This window comes from Neocloeon triangulifer, unplaced genomic scaffold (genome assembly GCF_031216515.1).
Source record: "Neocloeon triangulifer isolate White Clay Creek 2 clone unplaced genomic scaffold, ASM3121651v1 ptg000012l, whole genome shotgun sequence".
In the NCBI taxonomy this organism is placed as follows: Eukaryota; Metazoa; Arthropoda; class Insecta; order Ephemeroptera; family Baetidae; genus Neocloeon; species Neocloeon triangulifer.
In genome coordinates this window covers 10,788,150-10,808,909 of record NW_026775554.1, presented here as the reverse complement: position 1 = coordinate 10,808,909, position 20,760 = coordinate 10,788,150, and the positions used below count along the sequence as shown (strand labels likewise).

At 39.4% G+C, this 20,760-nt stretch overlaps 3 protein-coding genes across 3 annotated transcripts; 1 reads left to right on the top strand and 2 right to left on the bottom strand.

The window, feature by feature from the left end:
• Positions 1 to 202: 202 nt before the first annotated feature.
• LOC132196746 (out at first protein) lies at positions 203 to 17,330 on the bottom strand. Its single transcript, XM_059619592.1, has 4 exons — positions 17,052 to 17,330; positions 13,717 to 13,830; positions 4,974 to 5,298; positions 203 to 2,629 (listed from the first exon to the last, which is right to left on the bottom strand). Exons 1-4 carry the CDS (start codon positions 17,142 to 17,144, stop codon positions 2,361 to 2,363), a joined length of 801 nt encoding a protein of 266 aa, XP_059475575.1. The 5' UTR covers positions 17,145 to 17,330; the 3' UTR covers positions 203 to 2,360.
• A 50-nt stretch (positions 17,331 to 17,380) lies between these two features.
• Positions 17,381 to 19,694, top strand: LOC132196745 (small ribosomal subunit protein mS35). The gene is made up of 6 exons (XM_059619591.1): positions 17,381 to 17,611; positions 17,660 to 17,983; positions 18,044 to 18,183; positions 18,242 to 18,421; positions 18,483 to 18,651; positions 19,047 to 19,694. Exons 1-6 carry the CDS (start codon positions 17,536 to 17,538, stop codon positions 19,115 to 19,117), a joined length of 960 nt encoding a protein of 319 aa, XP_059475574.1. The 5' UTR covers positions 17,381 to 17,535; the 3' UTR covers positions 19,118 to 19,694.
• On the bottom strand, positions 18,655 to 20,722 carry LOC132196744 (WD repeat domain phosphoinositide-interacting protein 3). The gene is made up of 7 exons (XM_059619590.1): positions 20,536 to 20,722; positions 20,306 to 20,482; positions 19,876 to 20,249; positions 19,637 to 19,722; positions 19,474 to 19,575; positions 19,258 to 19,379; positions 18,655 to 19,190 (listed from the first exon to the last, which is right to left on the bottom strand). Exons 1-7 carry the CDS (start codon positions 20,594 to 20,596, stop codon positions 19,102 to 19,104), a joined length of 1,011 nt encoding a protein of 336 aa, XP_059475573.1. The 5' UTR covers positions 20,597 to 20,722; the 3' UTR covers positions 18,655 to 19,101.
• Between the last annotated feature and the right edge of the window lie 38 nt (positions 20,723 to 20,760).

The window sequence follows — 20,760 nt, the reverse complement described above, 5'->3', positions numbered from 1 at the left end:
AGGCCAAAAGCGACGCCGAATAATTCACTCTGCTTTTACTCAAAACCACCCACTGCTTCCGCCCACGGACACATTTGCGCCCCCCTCAGATCCTCCCTCGTAATGCTGAATCGCAATTTGGCTGCGTCATTTTAAATATGAATTGATGGATGAGGTTTAACGTTATTTCCAGGGATGAAGAAAAATGAAACCAGCCGTGGAATTTTGTTTTACGAGATGTATAAAAATCCACGAAATACAATCTTGATTTATTATTCACTCTTTTAGTACATAGGCGGAGAACACACAATAGTAGCATTTTATTAAATCAGCATCATTAGTTAAATTTTTTAGTGGATTTGAACAGCAACTAAAAATACTGGCAATAGGTTTGCCAGCCTTAATATTTTGTTAAAAACAGAAAACAATGTGGAAGTTTGTTTAGGCCAATCAGATTTGTGTATAGCAAGATTGAAGAAAAATATTCTGTATAAGTACCTGAGGGCCTATTAGCTTTCAACCAGAAATATTTTTTAGCTGCCCTATGAATAAAATTATATTTGCACTTGGAATTAGTCAATGAAAAATGTAATTCAATTTTTAACTTAAACTTTTAAAATTGGGTTGCGCCGTTGATATCTAATTTAATTTCAATCCAAATGTGTTCAAATCCACTTTAAATACACTTGCATTAACCAACAAAGCATGCAGTTTAACAAACAGACTGAAAGACAGCCAGGCGCTCAGTTGTTTTCAATTTAACTATATGGATTTTCATTAGGTTGAAAATTGAAATAAATAAGGGGCATTATTACATTTACATGGCACAATACGTTTGGAGCCAAAAATACGTTGTTCTGGGGGTAGGCCTTGCTGTTTGCTCTGCTCCTTGTCGTATACAGTCTCCTTTGAACTACCATCTACAATTTCTTTCCTTTTAGACAGGCCCTATTTTTTGGTAAATTCCTTTTTAAGTATTAATATTAAGTATTTTTAACCAATTATTCATTGTTATGAAATTCTGTTACACTTTTTAAAGTCTTGTTGCACTCTTTTTTAACGAGTATATAGTATAATTATTATATAAATTCAAGCTTGCAAGAACAATTGGCCCATTTGACTAATTGGAACAAGCTGATGAATTTTAGTTTTTCTTTTCAATTTCACACTTACGATTCTGTAACAAAATTCAGATTCAAGTGATTTTTAAAATTCAATTAGATCAAATTAGGCCATTGATTACACAGTAATTGACAGTTGCACCATTTTAATTTGAATGTAAATTTTGAAGAATGCAAATTCTATGTCACGACATCTAGATGTTCCGGAAAGTCTACAACAACTACTATGACGGAGAGAGAAAGAGAAACACCGTAACAATTTACGTCATTTGAAATCTTTGACCAATATTGCAAAATCACGAATACATGTCTTGGTGGTTCACAAAGCCAAGCTGAATATTCAATATTATATTCATATTATTTACTCCAACTAGCGATTTCCCAACTCAAGGGCGGGTTTTGTTTGTTGTTTTTTCGTCTTCCAACATGAAATTGTTTATGCAACATTTTTGCAATGCAAATGAACAAACGAGGCCCGGTCAATAAAACAGGGTTGCGACGCGGCTCGGTACTGAAGTAATGGAAATGAGCGCATGTTTAGTGATTGTTTAATTAAGGCCCCGTCAAAAAGCAACGCATTCTTAATGTAAGGCCTGCCACGAAAATAAAATTCGATTTTAATGAGCCTCCGAGGACCGCGGTGAATAAATTATCATCTGCTTAAATGTCTCCTTCATTCTATGTCGGAACTAACAATAAACTCTATATTTAAAGGGTCCGAAATGTTATTCATCAGTTTTATTTTTAAGAGGAGTCAAACATATTCTAATATATTATCCTCAAATTTATTTATAAGCAAAAAATTATTTCAATTCTCCCGGAAATAGAATAAAGGTTCAACATAAAATTTTGATTTCATGATGGTTTTTGGACCCTTTTTGAGGAAAATTCATGGCACAAAATTACTTGGAAAAATGGGTTCCGGGCAAAAAGAAACCCAAATTTTTAAAGTTCAACAGGGGTTTGTTCGGACAACTATTTCAAAGCGCAATATGTTGACTTTTCTTTCGTCAACAACCGTAAATTTTTAGCAATCAATAAGTTTCAAAATTCGTGTGGCGGATTTTTCCGATGATCGAAATCGTCCTGCCTTTTTACAACGCTAACACAGCCGAGTCGAACGAATGAAGCTGCAAAAAATGTAATTTTTTTCTCTCTCTCATGAGTATAAAAAAGTAGAGGGTGTGTCTAACTGGCAAACTAGCGAAGCGCGAGTTGGTCCAACGTTATTTTGCAATGGAAATGGGCAAGATTAGGGGTTCACTCGTCCCAGAGGCAGAGCTGCTTCTGCCGGACGGGGTACTCGAACAGGCGGCACTTGCGACACGTCTTGATGCCGCACCGGTACGAAACCATCTTGCCGCTGCTGTCCTTGCTTTTGCAGAACTTGAGCCCGCACGGATACCAACCGATGCACAACTCGAGGTGGCAAGTGCAGTGCCGCTTAGTGTCCGACACGTGCGCGCACCTCGGCGCCCCCTCGGCCCCCTTTTTTGGCACCATCTTCAACAGCTGCGTTAGGTCCTTACCTGCGACAGAAAGGACAAAAAATGAATATCTTCAGGTCAACTTGAGGGTTTTTGCATGCTGCGTTAATGCAAAATTGAATGAAATATTGTAATAAATTTTGAATATGCATGGATAATTTAAAAATGTTGTGTTCTTTTAGAATTCTTTTTTTTTAGAACTCGAAACGAATAGGAAAATTGCATAATATATGGTTTATGTTTGCTGTCCAATTAAAATCACCTTAAGAAAATTAGTTGCAAATTGTGTTTATTGATCTATCACAAAGGCAATTGCTGCCCATAACGGGATACATCATTTATACATTAGTCTATGCTAATTATTTTTTAGATTTTTTAATTGTTGAAGATTTAAGGCAAGATTTTCAGTAACAAGCAATTGTTGGAAGAAGAACGTTAATTTTAAGAGGAAAAGAAGAATGGATAAAAATAAATAAAAAAGTACTAAAAACTGGTGCTTTCAAAAATTGAAAAATCTTCCTGAAATATTAGTAACTAATAAATAATATTATATTTTTTTCTTGAAACTATTAGTAATTTTTTTATTTTTTAGAATATACTCTGATGTACTCGTCAATGAAAGTAATTTTTATATTCATTGCAACTCCAGTAAAAAAAAAAAAATCGAAATATAACAATACATTTTCAATTTTTAATATTATTTCACAAATAGAAAAATTCAAATTTTTTCCAATTTTATGAAAAGAAACGCTATGAAAATCCAATCTGGAAGTCCAGAGGGTCAGTCAGGGCTATTCGTTCTGTATAATACAAAGTTTTAATTCTGTCGACATTTTTTTTTAAACACATTCAGTGGATGAATATTTTTTCCATTTAACTTTTAGGTCAATCATGAAATTCCACATTAGCCTAGATAAGAATGTAAAAAGAGAAGCTTGGAAATGCTATCAACGATATATTTTCATTTTTATCTGATGCATCAATCTCATAAAATTTGAATGAGCGTCGTTTGTTATTAAAAAAGGAACAAAAGAATCCTCCCTTCAGCGCACGTTTCATATTAAAAGTCAGCTTTTCCCGACGCCACAAATTTTCATTTTTCTGTTGATTTTTCCGGAATATTTTTTTTTATATATACCCAAATTACTTTCTGATATGCAAATCCCAGCTGAGGCAGCAAGTTTAACGAAAACAGCAGCCATCGGCATGCATATGCATGTTACTGCTCGGATTTACACAAGCACGTGTCCCAATTTGAGGAGATAAAGCCGGTCAATCTGACTGGCGGTGCATTTTGAGCCAGGATAATGAGCACGCACGTCTGCAAAAGGACGGCGGAGGAGCGCAGCCTAGACATCTGGGCGTCGTGCCACCCGGTGTGAGGCACGTCCAAACGAGCAAACGCTCCATTTCGCGAGAGGGCCGCCTCGTTGTGCGTGCTGATTAATTAACGAGACGCTAACAAATGACAAAAGCGGAAGGGTAAACAGCGTTAATGGAACGCGCACGGCGCATTCGCTCTGATGAATCGTTTTGCGGATAAACGGCTGCAGGGGTGGCTCTCATTCTCATGCCATCGTCCCACGCAATTTTCAGGCCCCATACCAGAACAAACAAACAACTCATAACTGAGCAAATAAAGTGGGCGCAGAGGGAACAAGGTATTTGTTGGAACCACAATTCATCCGAATATAAATGCACGAAAATAAATAAATCGTGGGCGTATTTATAGAACTGTTGAACAAAGGTAGATATCGATTCATTATACACCGAAAACTCTTAACTCTGCAAATTTTGAGTTCTGATTTCTGATAAATTGTTGTTTCTTAAATCTTAACTTTTTAATTTAACTCTTGGAAAAAATTCATTGGTTTATCGATTTTTTTTAATACAGTTTAGTCTCAGTTGCATTTTTTTTAAGCCATTGTTTAGTATTTTACTGAAATTTTTTAACATAACGCCACTGTTTACTTGTGGTAATGTGATACATATACTTATTATTTTACTCGATACTCTTCTCAAATTTTACCCAATATGTATCCCCATATAATATTTCTTTGTAAAAATTGACTAAATTATTTTTATAGTAGAATTTCACGATCGAGGGTTGACTTTAAATTCAAATCACCATTAAATATTATTGTATAATTCAAACTTGCGACTTCTGAGAAATCTCAACTTATGACCGAAAACAAAAAAATTGCTTAAAATTATTATTACCTTAAAATTAATAATAATAATGCAAAATAATTCTCTTTTATTTCAATAAATTAAAATTATTGATGTAATTGACTGATATGAGGAGAGCAATATTCAGACATAGAATTTTTCAAACTTATAGTTGGTTTTTTATCTCGTTTGGAAAAAAAATGAAAAATTTTTTTACCTGCAAGTTGGCTCCAGATGCGGAGGTCGGCAAGAGGCGCGTAGGTGGCGTCCTTGGCCTCGGCGCAGACGGAGGGCAGCAGTGCCGAAACGCTCTTGGCGCCGGCAAACAGATCAAGGAGGCCGTCCATGGACGTGTTGTGTCGGCCGCGGTCCTCCTCGGGGGTGCGCACCGTCGACGGGTTCTTCTGCCGCAACTTTGCCATCGCGTCGGGGGAGATGAAGCCCTCGGCCTTGTCAAAGTGCGACACAAAGCACATGACCTGGTACTGACTCTGGCCGCGCTCCTCCTCGCCCAAAATCAGCGCTTTCAAGATTTCCACTTGCTGCAAACAAATTTGTAAAGTTTCCATGTAAATATCTTATCCAAATGTATAGAAATTTAAGCCAATTTATAAAATCAATAAAACATGAAGTATTTTGAAATGAGGAGCTAAAATATAGAAAGAAGACTAACGTAAAATTTTTGCGAGACATTGAAACACAATGATTTTGAGCAGAACTGATTACCGTTCCTGAATTCTTGCATTTCATCACATTAAAAAAAATCCTCAAATAAAATTTTAAAATTCATTTTAAGATCCGTAACAAAATATTTCCCGCAAGAGATTGACAATTAATTTTTTAAATAATTTTTATAACTTAGGTGTTATTGTAGTAGTGTCCTGAAAAAATAAATTTGCACCTTCAAATTAAAACATTCTCATAAGATAATGTATTAAAATACAATTGAAGCAAATTTCAACTTTTCATCTTCTATTAGATGATATTTGTTAGAATTTCTTCATCCAATTTTTGTGCTTGAAGTATTAGCTCTACTTTTTCCGCAGTTCCGAATCCAATTTAGCGGGTGTCTGGGCAAGTCGCGAGTGCGCGTCTCTTTTATTTGCATTTGCACGTCAGCGCGGCTCAACAAAGAGTCGTGTGTGTGCAAAGCCTTTTGCTCCAGAGCAGCGACGGGCAGGCAGGCAGGCGAGGAAGGAAGGTTGAATCGATCCGCGCGTTCTTTGCTCGGCATGGAAATTTTTACGTCGGCCCTAAAAAACGGACGCGCAAAGTTTTCGGGGCGCAAAGTGTCGTCGCTCGTCTTTTCGCACTTAACGAACGAATAAAAAGGCTCAGCTCTCCAGCCGCACATGGGCCCGGTTGGCTTCGCAGGGCAGAAAGAAAGGCACGCAGGCAGCTTGCTTATTCAGCCCGTCGAGCACCTACGTGTTGCGGCTTGTCTGAGTAAACAAAATAAGAGACGCGCGCTTGTGAAATTGCCACCAGCAGGGCCGACGGGCATCTGCTGAATTTTTATAAGCCACACGCTCTTGCAAAGCAAGAAAAAGCAGCAGCCCGACTTTTCGCCATTCTGCGAGACACCGAGATTTACTTTCGGCCGCCGGCACGTCCTTTCGCCGTCGCTCAGCATGTGTAACCGCAACCCTTTCTAACCAGGGTCTGATGGCAAAAAATGTGTCTCTTTTTCGCACAAGATTTGCCATGCAAAACCTTGCAGATTCAACTGTCAGACTGTCAAGGAGCCACAAACATTTAACATTTATGTGAGCTTTTTTTATAAGTTGCACCTAAAGAGAAAATATTAATTTGAAAATCAATTAATTTAAAATTTACTCACTTTCCAATAACAAAAATTAGTTTTATTGTGAGTCTAAAAATCATGTTAATAAAAATAAGAGTTCAAAACTTGGACAAAATTAAAAACGTTTTATGTGAGGCAAAACAACAGGCATCAATTTAGGAGTAAAATGAGACAACAAATCTTCATTTTCGTGCTTAAAATTTTTTTTCTCATCCTATTAAGTTTAAAACAAATTTAAGTTTTTGCACAAATTTAAGGAATCTAAGGAACATGTTCAATTCAATAAACGACAGAAAATGAAATAGGAAGTCGGGAAAAATATCACTTTTTAAAATTATTTTGCCTAGTTTTTAAATGATACTAATTTCCAGGCATGGGAAAATCAATCGATCTATTTTTCAGGAAATCTGTGAAAGTTTCCATTGTGGACTTTGGTTCCAGGCTGAATCGTGAGGGGTCGCTCGTTCGTTGCACGCGCGTTGATTCTCAGCTTCTGATGGCTTTGTAAATTATTGAGAAAGCCCATGAGAGGGAGAAGAGCGAGCAACAAAGGCGGCGCCCTTTAATTCTTAATGGCCGTGTAGCTCTTCCATTTTACATCGACATAATGTCTTTCTCTCGTTCTACCCGCCCGCCGTTCTGCGAGAGGCCCAACAGCAAATACAAAGATATACCCACTTTTATCTGCCGCACCCCGAAGACAACTTCCTTCCTGTCCCTCTTCTTGACTTTTGCCATTCTCCTCAAACAGAGTGGTCGCCGGCGTCTTTTTGCGCCGCCGTGTTCATTACTTTTGCGCCGTCCAACTTTGATACGGCCTCCAGAGACTCTCAAAGTGCAAAGAGAAAAATAGATCCGCAGAGACGTAGGAAGTAAAAAAAGAAAGAAAGGGTACAGAAAACTTGCTTCTTCGGCTGCAGATCATAAATTTTTATTCGGCCCACTCGCATAAATCGACCAACCACCGCTCGTGGGAATACAATCTGTATCTGGTCAAATTTCAGGCACGTTTTCTGATCATCTAAAAGCAGCAATCTGATGCTGGCGTAGAATATGATATGAGGACTTTTGTCGTGTTTTTGATCAAACAGAATAAATCAATACTATTCTTTTCATTCTTTCATGGACTCCCAACATAAAACAATATTTTTTAAAGAAACAACTTTGAGCAAGAGTAAAAAAAATATAATGAATTATAATTTTTCAGATCTGTATATTGGTGAGTATTTCTATTCATAACTATGTTTTTGTACTTTTCAATGTTTTTAATTGGATTTCTATTGAGTTTATGCAAGATATTGTGTTATTTCAAATGTATTAGAATTGAAAATAAGTAAACAAAATTTCATTTGAGCACTGCCAAAATGAAAACAAGGTTTCCGAGAAAGAGGATGTTGTTTAAATAATTATCAACGCTCCCAAGAGGAAATTCCGCAATACCGCAGGAAGTCGCTGCGGAGAATTTAGGCGGGTTAATTTTTGCATAATTTTTCCGTAATGAAGTTGAGCGGAGGCTGGCGGGCGAGATGTTCGTGCGAAATTTCATTATTTCTCGATCAGATAGCGCGCGGCAGCAGCGCGCGGAGAGGCTCCTTGAACAAGGCCGAGCGATTTCACAGCGGCAGACACTCACTCGAGTGCTTGGGGAAGCAATTATAACTCGGCTAACGAGACGCTTTGAAAGCAGCCAGGGTCCCGTCGCGTTTTTTGTTCGCCACTTCATTTCCCGCCACCGCTTTCTTTTGCAAATAATTACAGCTCCGCGCCTCGTTAGCGTATCATAATAACGGGCCTCCCCACCACCACCAGCAGCAGCGGCTCCAATTACTATGGCATCCGGGGGGACGAATTTGCGGGCCGGAAAATGGCCTAATTGTCCAGCAGCGCAGCGAACCGACCGGAAAGCGAATATGAAAAGGGCTTTTCGTGGCGCGCGGCCCATTTGCCTAATCGGCTTTTAATTATGTCTGTGCGCGGTGGCGATCGACGGGGTGGGTGGTCGCCGCCCGTGAGAAATCTTCATTAGAGGGAATGGGCGTGGGCGCGGAAAAGCAAGCGCTGCCCGGGGAGTTTCGCACGCGCGCGACACAGCAATATCCAGATTAAATGGGCTCGCGAAAGCACTCGAATCGTTATTACGCTCCGTGAATTTTAACAGAATGAGATAAGAGAACGCTTTCAATTGCTCTCATGCAGAGAAGTGGAGTTTCGAAATAAATTGATGAAAAGGGGTAGGACAATGCTGTTCGAGTGGAAAAGCGGAGAAAAGTTTGCATTTTCCTCGCTATAACCTCCGGCATTCATTTCGCGAATCGTTTGAATTCAAAACGTGGCGGTTGTAGGAGAAAAGATGGTATAGAATTCAACAGACACGCACAGTTGAAAGAAAAAAATATATAATGATTTCGTATTTTTTCTCTTTCTAATTAGCGATTTGAACATTTTAAATCAGAAACTTTTCACCGTCTACGCAAGTTGAATAAAATATAAAAAGTTTTCAATGATGGCAAAGTTTGGAATTAATATTAAGATAAAAATACATTTTTTTATCTCTTGAATCTTTACATTGAAGACGCAGAAAAATATAAGTAAAAGGTGGTTTAATCAACTTTTAGAAACTTTTTAATTTCAACTCCGTTTAATTATTCATCACAGTTGGAGAGCAGAAGAGCTGGAGCAGAATTTTTAGTGAGCCAGGACGTGCGGGCTGCATAACCGCTCGAGTCTGCAGGCGTTCCCTGGTCGCAGCTTCCCACGCAGGATGGTTCTGAACGCGTTTGCAGCAACGCTCGCACAATTCTCTTTGAGCCGAGGTCGATGCTGGTCACGCAGGTCAAGCCGATTGCATACTCAATGACCATTGAAGGGCTTAACGTGCGGCCGTGTGTGAGCTTTATGTGAATATACAATTGGATGGCCTTTTTATAAAAATTCTGTTAGTGCTTTGCATACAGCCTGTACCAGGAAATTTTTCCATGTAATCAAATAAAAATATTTGTATATACTTATCTGCCAAAATTAAATCCTAATGAAAATTACAGCAATAAAATATTTAAGCTACCATCCAGTCTGTACAAAAATCCGCCGCAAAATCTGGTTTCTAAACCGCAGAGGGATTATATGTTTTTTGCGGCGTACGCTTGTTGGACTAATGAGCAGCAACAGAGGCAAATTTTTAAAACCCGGGGGGATGCGTGGTGGAGGAATGACCACTAATAAGCGATTCGTTTTGCTGAGTTGGTTTAATGAACACTGGAATCCCAGCAAATCTATTTTCAACCTAGTTCAATGGATGAATGACAAGTTGAATGGAACTTTGTTGGAAGTTTCTCACGCAGTTGTTTCTTGTCCTCGGAGCTTCAGTTCTAAAGTTAACTTAACAGCTTTAAAACAATTGAAATTTCTTTTCAATTTAATTTACTCTCATCTATTGAATAATTGGAGTAATTTGAAACATAAAAACTTGTTTTTTAATTTAAACGCAGCTTACACATATTTTATGGGTGATTTTTTTTTTATCCAAGATTGACATTTTACTTTTTGCCTCCATACCTAGAACGAAAAATTCGGCGAATCCATTAAAAGCTCAGCAGTTTTCCGTGACGGTGCAATCGCCTGTCAAAACGACGAGACGTGCAAATCTCGCCTGAAGCCCCAGTCAAAATTTACACCGTCGACTGGTCACGGTAACGATTCTAGGAGCGGCTGTTAATCGCGGCTTGAATGGAAACGGGAAATCCGGGCTGGCACCGGTCGGCCGGCCGGCAAGCAGGCAGGGTTGCTTGTCAGCGGGAATCAATTTGGCAGCGAGCGCTGTTCATTTCTTGCCGGTTTGGCTTGGCATGCGTTCAAACGGGCCGCCGCGCAAATTGAATGGATGCGCCCCGATCGGTTTTAATCAGCCGGATCAACAGAGCGCAAGTGGAACGAGGTGTTGCGGATTAGGGCGCGCGTTTCTCTCCAAACAGGTTGGTAGGTTGGTTGGCACGCGAATTATGGATGGCTGCAGGCGCTGCTTAAATGTTTGAAGACGCCGGTAGACTGGCCGGGGCTCAAAGGCACTCGCTCGAGTGCTGTTTGCTCACAACTTCTTTGATGCCATACCTTTCCGCCCTACCTGCATGCCATGCATAATTCACGCGCGCCCCACCGCTTGTTCAAACTTTTCCACTCAGACAGACAAGCGATCGGGATCTGCCGGCAGGCGCAGACCACCATCTCCAAATTAAAATTTTGACCTCGCGCCGCGTTTGTGACGGCAAACTTTTGCGGTCGGTTTGATTCGTGAGGTGCAACTTGCACGCTTGCGGCTGGGGATGATTGATTTTGAGGTTTGCCTTTGCAGATGTGGGTCACTGAGCAATAGTGACTGAATCTTCATCACTCACTAGGAATTTCCTTACGAAACATTTCCTTATTTGTAATTATCTTGATTGTGTTGATTATTGAACTTTTTGAAGTTTTATACTCTTCTATTAAACAAGATTAATTCTAAGATTATTTTCAATTTATAAAAAAACATGATGATGTATTTGGGCAGAGAATGCCGGGTGAAACATTAATAAAGACAATTTGCAACTAAATAAATTGATTTTGAACTCAATCACTATTCAACTGAATTAATTTCAAAATAAATTTATTCAATTAAACACCGATTATAAATAATTGTGAATTTTTGAACAATCATAATTTGCATTTATTTGAAAAAAAATTATTATGATTACCTATCTAATCTAAAGTATAAATACATAAATAGTAGCTAGAAAAAAAAGAAAATAAGAACCCCGACAAAATAACTGATATTTAACTGGCCTAAATTACGTAGAAGAAAATCTACTAAAAGATGAGTTTATATATAATTTTGTGAAGTTACCATGCAAAAAGTTTCCTGTAATTTAACTTCCGCACGAAAACAAGGTAAGCGCCGGGAGCAGTTTTTGCTTCCGAAATTGAGTTTTTGCCCAATTGCATCAAGGTCTCAATTAAAGTCGGGCTTCCGTGCGGCAAAATTAAGTCATCTCACGTCAGAAAGCCGTAAAAAGGAAAGAAAACCGATCGGCCTCCTTTTCACTCGGCCGGCTCGTGGATAAAGCGGGGAAATATATCGAGGGCGCAATTTGATTGTGCGTCGAGCAAAAGTGCTTGCTTGCTTTCCAGCCGGGGAATAAAAGGGCTCGAGAGATCCAATTATTGGCAGAATTCTGCTCGGTGCAAATTCGTTTTATCCTCGAGCAGCGCGAAATTCGATCAAGTAATCCGAGGGCTGTTGCTTTTCTTTCTTTTCGTTCGACAGGGAACTGGAGGCGACTTTCGAGTCTTCGGGGAGAAGAAAAGAGACGGCGGCCTGTTGTTGGGCTGAAAAGTACATCTCAATGTGCAGTCAGTAGTGTGTGTTGGCATTGCCGAGTCAGTTCGCGTATATTTATCGATCGCGGGGCGCGCGGGCGCGGGCTCCACTCTGCTCCTCTTTCCCCAGACTGCCTTTTTCTGCGTGTAATCGCCCTCGCCTGCTCTCTAATAATATGACTACTGTTGGTTGCTCGTTCGTTCGTTCGCTAGCCCGTCCTTTCTCTTTCTTCTCCACTGTAATCGGCCGCCGGGGCAAATTGCGAACGTGCTGATAAAAAATTGCTCTCCTCCGCAACGTCGGCGAGGGAAAAAATTCCATATTAAAAATAACGCACGCTCATTTCTGCGCCTCACGGGAGCCAAAGTTTCATCTTCGCCGACAAGACGGGGAGGCCTCTTTAATATTTTACTTTGATAAAAGCGCCGGCCTTTTTCCCAAATCGCGACGTCTTTTCCTTGATAAATTATTCCGGAGCCCAAGGTGCTGCCAAAGTACGGAAATCTGTTTTCCTTTGTAGTCTCACGCTCGATCAGTCTCTTTGATCCGTCAAATCGTTGTTTTCCTACTGTTTCTTTGGGCGCCTGCCAGCCAGAAAATGGAAGTCTTAAAAGAACTAGCGGGCTACATCTCACAAACAATCTACAATTCTTGCTTTTTTTCCTTGGGAAGGAAACTTTTTATACTTTCTTGACTAGCAAAAGGACAGAAACACACATTTCATCAAAATTTTAATATTGTATGCGGGGAAAAAATTAGTGCCTGATATAAAAGAGATATTGAAAGGAAAAAAAGTAAAGTAATTATTTCCTCTAAAGATGTACTGATTTTAAAAAGCTTGTATGTTAAATTACATTTGTCTTACTAAAATATTATTTTCAAAATAAAAAACGGTCTCATATCAGTCCAATATACACAATTTTTTTAAGTAGCAACTTATTTAATTGGGAAAAAGAGCGAATTCATTGAGCCAGATATAAATTTTGATTAACAAGGGAACAAAAAGTATTAACCTTTCAATGAAATTAAAATATTTTTATATAAATCACTCCACTTAAAATTAAGACTTCAGCTTTTAACTAACAAGCTAAAATGAATGATCCTTGGAATGATTCATTCTTTTTATATTAAAATCAATATTTAATTAAGTGTGTATGTTTTCTTGAAGGTAGTAAATTTTCACAATAAAAGCGACCCAGCAGCACTTTTGTAGCCCATAAAGCATACAAAAAAGCCTTTAAATTTCGTAAAGTATTCCCCCCACGCAACTCACTTTTTGTTGTGTAAACAAAAAAATGGCATTGCCTTACAAAAGGAACTTCTCGATCGCGGTGTTTACGTTTCATCAGGATAATAAATCAAAACGAAATCTCAATTGGCGGTGGCGCGCCGGCAATTTAGCAATAATTTATTCCGAGATAATTTATTCACGGACAAAAATACCCATGTCGACGAGGTTTGATTGGATCGGGGCCGGCTGTGGAGGAAACGATAGCGCGTTTTCCAAGTGCTCTCGCCCCCGCCCGCGGCTAGGGTTGAGAAACGAGAGAAAAGTCGCGTGTCGAGCGTATTATAGCCAGCAGCACAAATAAGAGATTGGATCTGATCAAATCTCGCTTCCGTTGCAGCTAGCGAATAATTCGATTTGAGCGCAAAAACGCAATCAAATAAATAATAACACGGAACGCCGGGATAAACGGGTCGCGTGCACACTCGCTTTTTGCATGTGAAAGGAAAATGCCTGGACGCCCGCCCGCCGCTTTGCCGGCGAATATTAATAAAATATGAATGAATGAAAGAGCAACTTACGTTTTTGAAGTCGAGCATTTGGGTGACGAGGGTGCCGTCGGAGCGCTGGAACTCGAGGCTCACCCACTCCTCGCTCACGTTCGCAGCAATCGTCTCTTGCAAAACGTCGCCGCCCTGGAACAAAAGCAAAGAAGGAAACCATGAAACTTTTCGCACCAAAGTTTTTTTAAGAAAGGAAATATCAAACTTTTTTTGGATTTTCATATGGTATGCTCAAAATTTTTTCAACAATTCATCTTGATTCATCTTATGCAATGTAGTTTTTAAATATTCTTTACCTTAATTTTGGTTAGAACTCCGTGTCCGTGGCCAAAATTTCGTGTTATTTGAATTATCTCGGTCCATATTTTGTAATGCCTTCATTTTAACAAAAATATGTTCAAATTAAGATTTTGAAGAAATTCATTGTAAAATTTGACACAAGAAATTTTCATTTTGAATAAAAAGTTGAATAAACTAGCAAAATTTCTTACTATTGATGCAAAAATTCCAAAGTGTTTTTTATTATTATTTAATTTTTAACGACATTGTAAGAATTGTTGTTATTGTTATATATTTTTTTAAATGAATTATATAAAATTTGTCAATCGATAAAAAGAAGAGCAGTCCCAAAAATTAATCAATTTTCAAGAGATAAATTGAGTTTGTATTAATTTTTATAAATTAAAAATGGAATTATTTGAATATAACAAAAATATATTACATAAATCGAAGGAAATAAAATGTCCTTTTTTAGTAAAATCGTTATAGTTTTCGTCCTTCCCATGACAAATGTGTCACTCTCACGGCTTTATTACGATCAAGATAACGCAGAAATTTTGTGTTCATTTATATTCAGCGGGTGGAAAAGTGCTGGATGTTAACGTGCGCGTGGAACAAGCGAGCCGAGTTGTAATAACTTGATCGAGCAGGGAGGACAATGGGCGCCGTAAAACGAGCGGCGAGCAAGCAAGTGTTCCTTCTGATCCTCTTCTTTTTGCACTTTTCCTTCTTTTTCTCTTGGGCCCGAATTTACTGCCGTCGCTCGCTTTCCAGCTCCGCCGCGAAGAAAAGAAAAGAAGGAAGAGATAAAGAATGAAATTCAAGATCGTGACCGTATTTATTACTAGAGCGGCGCCATTCATCCTGCTGCTCAAAAAATGCAGAAATACATACATTGGTATAAAAAAGTGCTCAGCTGCTTGCCAGTGATGAATTTTATTCCGCTCGAGACGCATCAGCTCCGATTTTTATACGGCGAATAAGAAAATCTTTGGGCGATTCAGCAGTTTACGTTTCTCAATATTCTGGCCGATGTGGAGATAAAAAAAAGGAGAATCTTAAGGCTGAGCAAGAGGAAATTTATCAGGCTCACGTCAGCGTATAAACTTCCAAGGGTGAATTTGAATTTCTCCGTCTGCTTAGAGATTAACCTGGGACGAATCAATATGGATAAAAAAGTAGATTATGTCATTTAGAATTGAGTTACTGGAGTCATGAGATAATCTCAAAAACAAAAACTTATAATTTAATTATACGTAAATAATTAGGACAAAGTTTCAGGTGGTTTTATGATGCCTGTTCGATATTCATGCGGAAATGTTTGATCGACTCTGTTTGCAAGTTGCTGTTGGCCCTGTTGCAAATGTAATCCGCTGGAAAGTTGTTAGCGTGGAAATTCACCTCCGACGCAATTAGCTCAGGCAAGATCTGCTGCGAAGAAGTGCCGCCGCGTCGAGAGCAAAAAGGGATAATCCGGTTAATCTGCAACACAACTCGGAGCCCATGTACTTTTCTCGCGCCTCCCCGTCTACCTATGTAGTGATGTACATGGGGCGTACATGGCGCCCACGGACGAGCCGACGGTACATGCAAGTTTGTTGCGAGCATCCAATTGCATTAGGCGAGCTAATAAAATTAAGCGGGGCGACAGACGCTGAGCCAGAAAGTACTACATGTTGCAGCTCGTCGACCGGGGTGGGTGCCTGGGCAAACCAACGGTCGCTCCGACTTGCGAAGAGAAGCGCCGCCGGCTGGATTATGTACTTTTGTATAATATCCAACGTTATTTGCGCGTTACACCGTTTCATTGCGCCCATTAAAAATTATCAACCCGCCCGGGGCGAATGGGACATTACGCGAGCGCAAAATTATTTCTTGCCTCGCAATTAAATGATAACCATTATAATGAAAACAAAGTGCGATTACAACCACCACCGGCGATGGTTAGATATTTCTAAAAATACAACCGTGTAGATTCATGAAATTAAACTAGTACATTTTGTCTACTGTTCCATTGCATGATTTTTTTATGAATAAATGTTTTGTGTTAATAAAGAGTTCAATGAGCAAAAAAAAAGGGAAAGAATTGACTTTGATTGCCATCAGAGTGACATAAAGCAGCTTTTGTGCAAACATAACTTTTTTTTGTTGATTTTTTATTCCATTCAAGAAGCGCCATAAACGATTTAAAATAAATGGTATTCATTCAAAATCAGCAAATTTAAAATAAAAACTTCCAATCCAGGACCAACATTAATTGAAATCTTTTTTGACGCAATGCATAATTATAATTATTATTATATTAAGTACCAGTTAAATTGCATTTTAATAAATACAGGGAAATTAACACTACTTCACATTTCCATCTATGCGAAAATTTCCAAAACCAATCAAGCGATGCTCGAAAATCTGTTCAAAATTTTAATTTCTTGCAAAAAAAATTGAAAAAAATCGTAAAATTTGTTATATAGTTTTTTTTTTAATTTATATGTAACTAAAAAATATTAACGTCTCAAAACTACATTAAATAGATTAATTTGTATTTTCTCGCAGGGAAAATGTTTTTGTTTTGTTTTATAAAAATTGAAAATGATGTAAGCAAGTTAGTGGCAAATCAATTTGTAGCTGTTGAAAATTATTAATTTTTCCTTAATATATGTGAATTATGAATTGAATAATTTATCAAATATAAGAGAAATAATTATTCAATTAATTTTCACGACTTTCAAGACAAACTTCTGAATATTATTTATTGAAAATTTCGAGGTCAAAATACTTAATAATCAACTAAACAGTTACGAGCTCATGAAAAATTAAACAAAATCAGCAGGAGTAAATAAAGAGAATAATTCCGTGCAATGATTTCCCAATCGGAGCCTAATTTAATTAAAATCCGGCATTGGCACTGAGATTGTTGATAAAAATTAGCTGCCCATCCCATTGTTTGCTTTCTGAATCACCATCCGATTGCTCAATCAAATAAACTCAATAACACGGATCACGGCCAAACGTCGTGACCTGACCTGAGATTGAAGGTCACCGTTGCTGGACGGTCACCTGGAAGTCGTACGCACCTGGTTTTTCACGTTGATGAGCAGCTGGGGTGCGACACCCTGGCAAAGCGCCACCAGCAGCCCTGCCAGCAGCAGCCACCACGAGGGTCGCATTCTCGGGCCAGTCGGTCGTTCAAGCCTCGGACAAGCTTGCCATGGAGCCTTCTGGTTGCAGGAACGACTGCCACGGCCTGATCTCTCTGAGCTGTTCCGTACACCTTATGATTCTGCTCCGACCTGCTCCGACGGGAACGCTCGCTGATCGCTCACCAAAACTCTGAGCTCTGAGTGGCCTTGTCCGCTACTGCCATCTTCGGGGACGGCCGTGAAAAACTTTCCCCTTCGCCCGCAAAGAGGCGCCACCGACAATAATAAAGAAATCACGAAAATCATAAACGGCGAACACTACATTATTTATCAAGCGGAAAATCCATTTTAGCAAATTTATTTACATTTCTTGCACTTATTTTTCGTTGAACAAATTTTTGCGCCACTTGGTTAAAAAATGTTGGCCAATTCTCAGCGATTCCGAGTGGTAAAACTGCTTGCAAGTTATTCCTCCACTGATGCGGCAAACACAGGTTTGATTTAATTTTTATTTATTTTCATTTTCTAATATGAAATCACAGATTTCCGAGTCCTCGACCTGAGGAAAGGAGCCGGAGGCGATGGCTTGACGTCTAGAAGCAGATTTCAACGGCGTTCCGAGGTGGGACCGCAACTGCTGCCTCCTCGAGAAACCCGCATGCCCATTGACCAGGACTGGCCCAGTGTGTGGCCAGGACCGAGGTCATTCCACCCTGCCTCGGTGCCTCTGCCTGTGCGTCAGGGCTACCCTGCCAGGAGACTAGATGCTCCCCCAGGCAAATACGCCAACGCAGAGCTCATGAAAATTCCCAACTTCCTCCATCTCACACCGTTGGCTGTCCAAAGACACTGCCAAGCAATCAAAAGTAAAATTCTGTTGTTTGATACTTTTGTCAAATTAAATTTAACTCAAAAATTGTATTCAGAGTTCTGCACGCCGTGGCCAAAGGTGCTTGAAAATGACGATGCCTGCGAAAAACATTTTCCAATCGAAACAACAACCTCTGATTACTTACATTCATCTCCTAGCATTAGAGATCCCTTGGGAAGAATAGTCACGCTCCAGGTACTTTTAGAGTCTCAAAATGTGTTTTAAATTTAATTATTCCTCCTAATTAAATCAGGTCAAATTGTCGAGTATTCCTGTGGAAGGAAGAGCCAGAGACAAGTTTCTGCGGCTCATTAATGAACGATATGATCCAAAAACAGACTTGGTGACAATTGTAACTGACAGGTGCCCAACAAAGAAGCAAAATTTTGACTATGCTAATTTTCTGCTCACGGTCGTCTACCACGAGTCATTGGTAGGAGAAATTTCTTTTAGAAGTATATTCAATGACTAATTTTCAAAACCTTTTTCTGCAGAAAGAGGAGTCGTGGGAAAGTGAAAAGTGTACCTTGGACAACGAACTTTTTGATTGGCAGACTAGTGCATCTAGGGTGTCTATTGAGCAACTTTCTTCAAGAAACAAAAATCTGGAGCCTGAGCATGTTCAACTCTACTCGGAAGCGCTTACTAAATTGATGGACAAAGGTATGAATTTGAGAGTTAACAGATTTGAAGTCTTTAATCTGCTCACATCCAATGAGTATACAAATATACACTAACAGCTGATAATTAACTTATTCCAACTTGAAAATATAAATTCACATGAGACAACAAAAGGTACTTTTGAGAAAGGTTTGCACTAAATTAAAAAAATAAATTTAGGGAGCTTAATAGTTCAAGTCAGTTTCAACAGTCCAATCACAACTTTTGCTTCCTAGAATTCAGAGCAATATAAGAAAAGAAAAAAACTTTGAAGATCGTGTCTACGACAAAGTGATTCAATTATTTAAACCAGTTAGCCTGATCATCATAAAATTTGATTCATAAAAATTATCCTGGTGGATCTTTTCAGTTATTCACATTCAGTCATGGTTTTGCAGGTGAAGACCAGGAAACCTTGGCCGACTATAAGGAGCGCACGCTCCGCATGTTGGGTCACTCAAGAAACTGAGCAGAGACGTTCCGAGAGCACTCGCCCTTGCTGTTGAATGTGAATTTGTAGTAGCTACCATCGGCGCAGACCACTGGAAATAAAAAAAAATACAGTGTAGTGAATTTTACTTTTTCAACGGAAAAACGTCATTTTATTACCTATTACTGAGTTGGCCTCCGAGCCAAAGGCGCACATGCACTGAGTGCTGTTTGGCACCTGGAATTTGCAGAAACTCCAGCTCGAGCTGAAGTACTTTGGCAAGAATGTTGCTGACGCCAAACTGCAAAATCAAAAATATTTGGGTTTTTTTAATAGCAATTAGGCAGATAATTAAATCAATGATTTTGTCTCAATAGGAAATTTTTTAAACTGACCTAGAATGTTTATTCTGCTTTGGATCTTCCACTGCAAAAATGTGAACGGTGCCATGATCGCTTGCCACACAGATGAGACTCGAGTCTTTATTGAAATTGATACTAGAATACAATGAAACATTACTTAATTGAATATTCATACATGGAAAATAGAATATATTACCAATAAATATTTGCTGCGTTGGCCCCTCTCCGCAATTCATTGACCATTGTCCCTGTTGCTGTGTCAAAAACCCTGATCAAGGTTCCCTGGAAGAAATAAATTATTAGCCACTTTAAGCCCAGCTCAAAACATAATATCCTATGAATTACTTTTTCAAACCCAATTTTTTTAAGGTTATTTTGTTATATGGTTGTAAACTAGAAACCTGTTCAAAAATTGTTTTTTTATTTAAAAATAACCTTTTCTGAGGCTGTTGCTAGTCTGGTGCCTTGGAGATTAAGCGCGATGCAGCTGAGGGGCGTCTCGTGGGCCGAGATGTCCATTGGCGGACTGTCTGTGTTGGCAAGGTCAACCAATTGGACGTGGCCAGTTTTCCGACCAGGAAAAGCCAGAATGGAGTTGCTCGAACTTGGGCACAAAACGCAGAGACCACGAGGATTTGGACTCGTCTCAAAGACGTGGACCTGCTGCGGACTTTGGGTGAAGGTGTAGACTTTGATGACACCTTCGAGGACCACAACAATACGGTCTCGTCGGAGCCGGACACCTTTGACGGGCGCACTGAAATCCAGGGAGATGGCCGCCTCCTTTTTCAAATCGTCCCAAATTACCACTGCAAACAAATTATTGAGCAAAAATGTATTCATAATTTTGACATTGAGCGCATACCCCTATTAGGAGGGTACTTTGGTTGGAGGCCGCCACCGACCAGCGCCACGTAGTTGCATCTGAAGAGCATCTCGACGTGAGCGAGGCCGCCGTCGTCAAAGTCTTGTCTCTCTTTTTCCTTCAAAGGGTCGCAATTGAAGACCCTAAAGCCGTTCCGCATGCCGCACGCGAAGCAACCTGGGAATTGGATTGTTAAATTGGAGACTTCAGCAAACTTAACGGCAACTAACCTTGGTCCTGGTTGAAACCGGCAAACAACAACCCGGATACCCCCTCATCGACGACGTTCATCTCAATGAACCATCGGACGCAGAACTTCTTGGGAAATACGGTTTGTCCTCAAAGTCGAAGGTTCGGGACAGGTACGCGGAGTCGCGGAGACAGCAAGCCGGAACAGCTGGGCGAGAGAACCAAACACTTTTCGCAACACCCACTAAAGCTCCAATCAAATTCAA